The following is a 10,102-nucleotide window of genomic DNA, read 5'->3' as shown; positions in this document are numbered from 1 at the left end:
AATTTCATGAGGAAAACTATTCATTGATTCCATCGTGCCATTTATATAGCGTCACGCGACACATACTATCAACAAAACAAAACGAAAAAAAAAATGTCAACAATATACTGATTTGATAACAACAAGATTCAAACATCTGTCCACATTGTATTCGACGATGGTTATAAGAAAAGATTATGATGATGATGATGACGATGAAATCGAATTATTATTAGGATAAACTTTATAATATCTATGATGATAGCGACCATTCATTCATTCGAATTCGAGTTTGAATTTCATCAGACAACAATGAATTTTTTACGTTTTTTGGAAATTTGCATTCTCTGTATACCGTTTGTTTTGTTTATTCTCTGCCATTGAATCATCATTTACAAAGAAACCTGAGTGAATGAAAAAAAAGAAATGAAAAAATAAAATAAAATATATGCTATGGGATTTTCACAATAAATCATATATTCTCTTATTTCCAAGTATTAAAAGCATTTTTGGCTTTATGTTTCTTTTTCTTTTTTCTTTTTATACACACACACACACACACACACACACACTTAGAATAAGAATACTCGTCGTCGTTGTCTCTTTTTTTGTAGGTTGTTTTTTTGTTGTTATTATTTGGATTTACGTGTATTATTGAGCACCATCATCATCATTATCATCCCAACAACAACAACGACGACAAATGTGTCATCAATTTTTTTTTTTTGATTCTAAAAAACGACAAAATAGAAAAAAAAGAAAAATTCTTCACACAGATATTCACACTGCTAATATTTTTTTTTCTGAATATACAAGAATCGAATTTCTTGATTTTGAAAATTCAAACGAAAAAAACAAATTCTTAACTGAGAGAAACAAAGAAATGGAAAAAAAAACGAGCTACTATTGATGACAAATTTTCGTGGCAGGAAAAAGAAAATTTTCTGTTTGAAAAAAAATCAACATAACCATCCATCGAATAATATATATTGAATTTTGGTTGTATTTAATCGAATTTTTAACCCAAAAATCAGTTTTCTATATATGTAATTTTGTTTTTTGTTTAACAGTTATCGAAAATCATTCATTTGTAAATAACCGTTCCGGATTCCGTATCTTTAATATATATTGTGATATTAAAACTATAAAGCGAAACATGTAATCTACTTGCATTGAAATAGAAAAACAAAAACAAAAGTCAGATTGTCACTTTATAGAAAAAAAAGTAATTAAGATAACCACCTGGTCAACAATACCTTATATATAATGGTATATGATTCATGATTATAATCATCAAATTCTATGTTTTCTTGCCACAAAAAATAAACGGATATCGGTCGGCAATTTTTTTTTCTTTCTCTCTCTCATTTTTTTTTGTTCTATTTATTTAATCGATCCAATTTTGTCATGTGCGTGTTTGGCGTTTGACGTGATTATGATGATGATGATGATAATGACGACCGACAACAACAACAACAACAACAACAATCAGCGGAGAAAAAAAAAATGAACGCCATTTTTCTGTCACTATAGTCTGTTGGTTTCCTATTTTTTTCCCATTCATTTGATGTTCATTTTATTTATTTGTTTATGTGAATCTTTTATGTGACATAATGCTGTGTGTTTTTTTTGGTGTGATTGATTTTATTATATAAAAATAGATAGATCTCTACGTTTTTTTTTAGTATTGTCGATATTATTATTAATATCTCGACAGGTTCACGTACGTATTGTATTTGTCACACACACACAAACAAACAAAAACCCCCACCGCTAATATATTCTAGATTTTTCTTTTTCATTCTCTCTCTCTATTGAACTGACCTTTCTGAATGATTTGTTTTTCCAGTTTGTTATTGTTATTCACTGATCTATTGTTCCCAAATGAATATGGAATATGGATGAATGGATCATCATCATCATCATCATAGTTGTCAATGTCGCCTTCATTCATTCATTTTTATTCTCTCTCTCTCTCTCTCTCTCTCTCTCTCTCTCTCTCTCTGTGTCGAGGTTTTCCTGATCGCGAATACGCGGCAACAGTTTCAATAATAATAATAATAATAAAAAAAGAAAGCAATTTTATGCATTGCAATCTTCTAGTTATATATATTATTTGGTCGATTGTTTGGATATAAACAATGGTCGAATATAACAATGTTCCATAATAATAATAATAATAATAATGCTCATCATCACAATGTTTATCGGTCGGTTTTTTTTTGGTCTTTTTTTTGCCTATAACTAATAAATTACTTTATTATCTTTTTCTTTTGTGTGTGTGTGTTTTTTTTTCTTTCTCTCTCAATGTATGTATGATCCAAATTCGTGTGTATGTATGTGTGACTTTATATTCCGATTCTAGCTGATTCTTGTGTGTGTGTGTATATGTGTTTGTATATTTGTGGTTTTTGCTTTTAATGTCTATGTGTGTGTGTGTCTATTTATTGTTGTCTCTATTGTCATCATTGACTATACCGTTATATTCAGTCATTATTGTTATTAGTCTCTATTGATAAATTATTATAAACTTTTCTCACGCACTTTTTCTCTTCTCCCCCCACACACACACTCTCTCTCTTTCTTTCTTTCTGTTATACATAATTCTGTATGATTTTTTTCCGAGGTTTTCATAGTATATAACAATATTGAATCCATGATGATATGATGATAATAATATGGTGAATGTAGACAATGGAAAACCTGTATTGTAAAACTGATCATGAAATATCGTTTTTGATCAACGTATAGATAGGTAAATAGACCATGTTCGTTCGTTTTCTTTTTTTTCCATCCATTCATTCAGCGATATATTCGTGCACAATTTTTTTTTGTATATTTCATTGCGTCTTTGATTGGGACCATTTATTCTGTGCGTACATTCGAATCTCTGTTAATGTTGAAATTGACAATGATGATTCTGTGGTTATGTATTGTAGAAACATTTTATGGTTTTACAAGTTCAAAAGGTTCCAAGTCAATAGTGGTAATGATGATCATGATGATGATAGAATTGGATGGACCACACATATGAGATAATTTTTTTTTTATATCGTTCCTAGTTTTTTTCATCATTTTAATAAATCAACACGCAAATACTCTAAACAGCTAAAATTGTAGAAAAACTTAATTTATCTTTTATTCTTTTTTTCTCCCTTTCCTATCTTGCTTTCTCTTTTTCACGTCTTCATTCATAGAAAAAATATCCCAATCATGAATTTGAAATCCACTAAAGCATTGTTTAGGTTTTCATTATTGTCCATGAATTTTTTTTTGTTTTTGGTTGATGTGTTTTTTTGTCTATGTAAATGAATTTCATTATCATCATGTAATATATAAATATTTAAGAATATAATATGAGCATAAACATCAACATCAAAATGGCTATTGTTGTTGTTGTTGTTTAGTATTAGTATTAACCACAAGACTTTTTATTTTATTTGTTAATTTTTATTTTTCTTCTCATTCATTTCTTTATTGATTATGGCTTATATAATATATATAGTGTGTACTGTTATAATCACTCGAATAAAGAAAAAGAGACAGAGAGAATATTCTATTTTTGTTACATTTTCATTGATTTCATCAAGTATGACACACACACACACCGGATAATATCAGTTAAAAATTACCGTATCCCGTGAACCAATCCTATTCATTCATTGTCAAGATTGTATACGGAACATTATTCTTGATTCCATAAATTCAAACAAACAAAAAAAAATGGGCAAACTATCATTGGCCATGTGATGATGGTACAATTATGATGATAATAATAATAATAATAATATTGGCGCCGTTAGACTACTAAACCACCCATCCAATCAAAAACGACGGCAACAGTAAACGTGGTGGGATATGACGCGCGCTGATTTTTGTTGTTGTTGTCTCTTTTTCCTTTTTTTTATATACTTGGCGCCAAATATATAACAACGGGAAAAAAAATTACACGCACACACACACACACACACACACTCATGAATGAATAAATGGTATGAACTATCTAGAAACAAACAGATAATAACCGAATCTACCAATGATCATTGCAGCCGACAATTTCTATTGTGTGTGTGTGTGTTTTAGTTGTGAATCAAAAGTCAACTTGCACAGACCGTTTTTTGTTTTCATTGCTTTTTTTCTTTTCTTTTATGAGTACAATCTTGTGAATTATTATTCTATTTTTTTCTTTCTTTTTTTTTTGAACGAAGCGCGCGCGATTATCATCATCATGGCCACCAACATATTATTATTATGATCCACAGACACACACACATACACACACACTCAGTTTTTCATAATTAACCATCAAAAAACCGTAAGAAATTTTTTTTTTTTTTTAGTGTTTCGAGTGACACATTATTATTATTGCTATTATCGTCGTGTCGTATTCGTTTCATTTTTTTCTGGTATATCGGGGTCGATTCCAGGAGAAAAAAAACGGTAATTATAAACTACAGCCATTGTTGTTGGTAATGGTGTACAGTGTGGTTTAGTGGACATCGTCAATCATTATAACGTGGTTATAACAAACGATCCATATGATTTTAACCAAGACAATCAACGTAGTACTATAATCAGTTGAAAAAAAAAGATTTTCCATGTGTTTCGATGATCGATGTTTTCACGATAAACGGCAATTTTTTTTTCGCTGTTGTTGTTGTTTTTGTTCCATTCTATTTGATATTCAAATTGTGTCTCGTAATTCTTCTCTCTTTCCGTGTTTATGTGTTGATAAATAAAAAATACATCAAATCAATTCCCGTTTGACACCATTTATGATTTTAATTATGATGTAAATTATTACATGTTGGATGATGATAATGATAATGATTTCAACAACAACAACAACAACGAGGATGATGAATACTTGCAACACATTTCGTCATATTTCAATCGCCACAACAACCTCTTTTTCATCTATTATCACCATGTTTCGCCATTTTATTACCATTCATACAATAATATTGTTGTTGTTGTTGACATTCATTTTGAAAGGTAATAATTTATTATCATATTTTGTTGTTGTATTTTTTTTCCTTCTTTTCTCTCTGTAATATCCGGAATTTTTTTATTTTTAGCCGCTTATTATTTTCAATAAATTCACAATGTTTATAATCATTATTTTTTCATTTGATGATTCCGTCAAACAATAATGATGATGATGATGATGATTTAATTTCTACCATGATCATCAACATTAATATTCCATACAACAATCGTTGATGAATATACCTGGATATTTGTTTTTTCTTTTGGTCGCTTACAGCTGATTGAAGATTTCAGAAAACCTAGCTATTAAACGTTGTCAATTCATTATTATTATAATAATTTTCTTTGCTGTTGTTGTCGATGCTGTGATTACATACTGGAAATCTGACGATTAAAAAAAAACATATAATTAAGACAACGCATTTTCAGATTTAGATTTTGTTTTCCAATAAAAAAGAAAAAAAATTTCATTTCATTTCTCATTGTAGTTATAGTAGACAGTATGAGAGGACAAAAATCTGTTGGCAAAAAAAAGAAAAAAAATCGTTTTCACATGAATACAATTTTATTTTATTTTTTTGACGTGAAAAAAAACAGAATCAATTTTTTCGATTGAAATACTTGTCTTGAATTTTTTTTTTCGTTTCACTGTATGTTTCTATTGATGATAACCTTGTTGTCAAATTATACTGTTCGTGCATACTCTTAAAAACAATTGAATCGATCCCGAGTACAATTGTGGCCCTCATTTTTTATTCAGTGTTGATTGTTGATCGATGATGATGATGGTGATGATGATGATGATGATGATGATGTCTGATGGTAATTAAAATCATACCATATTTTTATGTTGATTGAAAAGAATGAAGATTTCCATGATGAATTTTGAATAGTGCTACTACTAAACAATTCAAGTTTGTGTGTTTTGAAAACGAATCGATTAAAGATTGGCTGTTGAGATTTTTTTTTTTTGTTCTTCCAACTCTTTTTCAAACTTAACATTCAACTAATATTTTATCTTGATTTGATTTTTTTACTGTTGAAACAAATTAAATTTTGATCCACTAACGACACTAATTAATACCTTTGTGTAGTACGTAATAGGTTTGGTTGTGTTTTTTATTTAATTTAAACGTAGAAACAAAACTAGAATTCACTAACCGGTAACAATGGAAACAGTAAAAGAAAATTTTATTGAATAGTACGCGGCAATATATTCATTTTATATTTATTTTTTTTGCATGGAAAAAAATGCACCCAAAGATTTTTTTTTATAGACTTTACATTAACACGCCCACACATCATAATTATGATAATTTTTATTTTATTAATTAATTAAGCTATAAAAAAAAAATTTTCTTGACTTTTTCTCTTCGTCTTTTTTTTATTTTTTTTGTTAAATTGATAATTTGATGATGAATCTTGAGTGACAATATAAGGAGGTAAGTGAATGTTTATGGAACTATGTGTCGGTGGTATGTATGAATATGGGGGTATATTTTTTTCATTATTTGTGCGTACCATCATCATCATCATCATTATAATCATCATTTTCATCATTGAGATTAATATTTCATTACCATGAATGAATAAATTGTCATTCCATTTTTTTTTCTCAGTCAATTGGTCTATGAATATAACACGCGTATTGATCATTAACAGCAACAGCAACAACAACAACGACGAAAACGACAAATGAAAGTTATTTCGTGGTCGTTATACAGTAGATAAAGTTGAATTCTTTCATGCTTTCTTTTTCCTTTTATTTTTCATTTTTATCCATCAATAATTGAATAATATGCATACACACACACCATACACAGAATAAAACAACAATGATGAATTCAAAGGAAAGAATAGAAAAAAAATTCATATTGTCAACGATCAAAGAACTTTAATGATCATTATTATTATTATTATTATCATTATATACAACAACAATAACAACAATATGCAATAAACTAAAACAAAAATCGATGATAATAATATTGTCAACGGTTTAAACAATTTGAATGATTCATTCATTTTATGATGATCATTATTCTAAGTTCAATTCACATTTTTTTCCAGAATTTCGAATTGACCGTAATTTTATATATATGCATTTTTATGTTGTTTTTTTTTGTTTCAATGTTCATAAAACAAATTTGGTAACTTTGGAAATCGGAATCAAACCCTTACTGATGAATATATATATATATGTGTGTGTGTGTGTGTGTGTGGTGACATTGTGTCATCATCATCATCATCATTGAGATTATATTAATAGTTTTTATTTTTTCATTTATTCATTTGGGGCTTGTAATTGCTCATTGATGTATCCAAAAGGTTACCTATACACACACACACAGAGAGAGAGAGAAATAAATTTATGTGATGATAAAAAATTCATAGTACGTGTGTTCGAATCACTAATGATTGAGCATTATGTATTGTGGTAGACAAAACTTTTATTCCATAGAATCTAGATTCTAGAACATGGAGAGAAAGAGAGACAGCCAGAATAACATAATCAAATGGTTACATTATTATTAACAGAATCAAAGTAAAGCAAAACTGACATTTTTTTATTGTTGTTTTGGGATGCATAGCAAGAAAAAAAAGTTGTCTTCACTGTTTAAATTGCGATTTTTTTTCTATCTGTATGTTTGGAAAGTTTTTAAAAAAATTGTAAAAATTGAATTAATCATCACTGAAAAATTTATTTTTCTTTCATTTGGTTTTCATATTACACAGATTGCCTTTCATTACGTATAGTAAAATTCGATGTACCAGCAGCAATATCGAATGGTAGCCATGCAATATTATATTGTGATTATGATCTTGAAAATAGTGAACTTTATTCAGTAAAATTCTACAAAGATTATATTGAATTTTATCGTTATCTACCTAAAGAAGATTATCCTAAACAATCATTCAATTTGGATGGCATTCATCTTGATGTAAGTATCAATGAAAAACAATAGTTTTTTTTATTGAAAAATTCAATTTCAATTTCAATTAATAGCATAGAAAGTCCAATGCAACTCATGTTATTCTACATCATACCGATCTTGTAAGTTGACCACATATATAACAACAAAATTCACTCAAATAATGATGTTGATGTTGATGTTGTTTTATCTTTTTTTTTTTTTTTGCTTTAACTGATTGTCCATATGGTCCATCTGTTATCGCCTAATTTGTATGCGTAAATATAAAACTGATATATACATGGCTAGAATTCTGACGGACTCTATGGTTGCGAAGTTAGTACTGAAGGTAAATCATATTTATAATAATAATTTTTGTTTTGTTTTCATTCACCTATTGTGTGACCTATTCATTCATTCATTCATTCATTTTTTTCTCACATGTTATAAACCCCGTGTTTTTGGACTTAGGTCCAGCGTTTGCCACCAGAAAAAATGAGAAACTAATGAAAATATATGGTAAGTATTGAATTTTATTATTTCTATGGTGGCTATAATACAAAGAATGTAGGAAAATGGCCATTTGTTGTGTTTTTTTTGTGTGTGTGTGTTGATAGCTGAAATGATCATCATCATCATCATCCTCATGATATTAATTATTAAACAATTGGTTTCGTTTGTCGCATTTTTTTTTGATCTATAAATCCCTATAGCTATATATATATAAATATACACATCGAATGTTAAAGTAGATACTTTTGGCTAATTGAAATCTCTCTTTTTTTTCGGTCATATCTTTTATTTTACTTTTTTTACTTTTTCATTCTTTTTTCGACGTGATGGTCATCATATTTTTTTCATCATTATTATTATTATTATCATTATTACCGATTTCGGTGTTGTTTTTGGTTTCTGTTTTTTCATTTGAAACAGTGTTACCCAAAGAAACATTAACGATCAATGGTAGCTGCGATTATTATCGTATCGATGAATATGTTAATTTTGAATGCATCTCTGGTAAAGGCTGGCCACAATTGAAATTAAATTGGTTCATCAATGATTTACCGGTAAATTTGTAACTATAGAAAAAATAAAATAAAATAAAATGAAATGAAATAATTCTGTTTTCATGTATTAAATCAACATTTGAATATTTCAACTGTATATATTGTATAAATAGGCACCGAAAGAATTTCTTTTAAGCTCAAAGCCGACAATCGATAGTAGTACTGGATTGATACAAACAAAGCTTGGATTAAATTTTCAAGTAAATCATAAATATTTCCAACATGATAGTCTACGTATTCGTTGTCAAGCATCATTAATGTTTGTATATGAATTGAAAACAGTCGAATATCTTATAGATGGATCCAAACAAACTAAATCCACATCACGAAGATATACATCAGGTTTGTTTGTGTGATAATAAAAAATTAATTAATTAATTAAAATAATGAAAAAAAAACAAAACAAAAAATCTATTTCCAACAACAGCCCAAATAAATAGCAAAGAGATGCCGATCATCACCGGTATACGTGACAAATATAATGTCAACGATATTGTTAATCTAAATTGTTCGACAACCGTTTTGAATGCTCAATTATCTTGGTTCATCAATGGTAAAAAAGTAAACAACAGTTATCTAACAAAAAATGAGAATCGATTGAATGGTGAAATCATTTTGAATCTACGATTCACAATGGAAAAACGTTATTTTCAAACAGAAGAGATTGAATTACAATGTACTGTATATTGTTTAAAAACGATTGCCGATTTTCAAGAACAAGTCATCATAAGGACATTTAATTCGGAATATCTTCTTTCGCAAAATTCTAGTTGTTCATCATCAATATTAGGATTACATCATTTCAATTGTCTTTGTTGTTTTATATCCATATTTTTTCTCTTACGTTATTGGCTACGTTTTTTATAATTTCTTATTTATTTTAAATGTGTTTGTAAACTTGATTATATTTACATAAATTGAAAAAAATTGAATAATCATCATCCAAAAATTAATTTCATCATCATCATTGATTCATGTAAAATAGTGGATTCCTTTTTGTGTTTATTTATTTACTGTATTATTTTTTCAACAACAACAAAAAAAATTGATAAGAATAATATGCGATAAATAATAAAATAAAATTCTTTATTTGTTTTGTGATAAAATTCTTTATTTTGTGATATTTTTGAAAAATATTCTGCCACTAACTCCATC

At 28.1% G+C, this 10,102-nt stretch overlaps 1 protein-coding gene across 2 annotated transcripts; it reads left to right on the top strand.

Moving 5' to 3' along the window:
* Positions 1-3,938: 3,938 nt before the first annotated feature.
* Positions 3,939-10,053, top strand: LOC124498629 (uncharacterized). 2 transcript variants are annotated; one of them, XM_075728712.1, is made up of 9 exons: positions 4,082-4,294; positions 4,463-4,974; positions 7,705-7,910; positions 7,976-8,023; positions 8,190-8,229; positions 8,352-8,399; positions 8,814-8,947; positions 9,061-9,289; positions 9,375-10,053. In XM_075728712.1, the coding sequence occupies exons 2-9, from the start codon at positions 4,791-4,793 to the stop codon at positions 9,812-9,814; spliced, it is 1,329 nt and encodes a 442-aa protein (XP_075584827.1). In that variant the 5' UTR covers positions 4,082-4,294; positions 4,463-4,790; the 3' UTR covers positions 9,815-10,053. The 2 variants fall into 2 exon arrangements, with proteins under 2 accessions (XP_046918377.2, XP_075584827.1); XM_047062421.2 differs by having other exon boundaries at positions 3,939-4,974.
* The last annotated feature ends 49 nt before the right edge of the window (positions 10,054-10,102 follow it).

Source organism: Dermatophagoides farinae, chromosome 2, assembly GCF_024713945.1.
Source record: "Dermatophagoides farinae isolate YC_2012a chromosome 2, ASM2471394v1, whole genome shotgun sequence".
Lineage (NCBI taxonomy): Eukaryota > Metazoa > Arthropoda > Arachnida > Sarcoptiformes > Pyroglyphidae > Dermatophagoides > Dermatophagoides farinae.
This window is presented reverse-complemented; position numbering and strand designations above follow the sequence as displayed.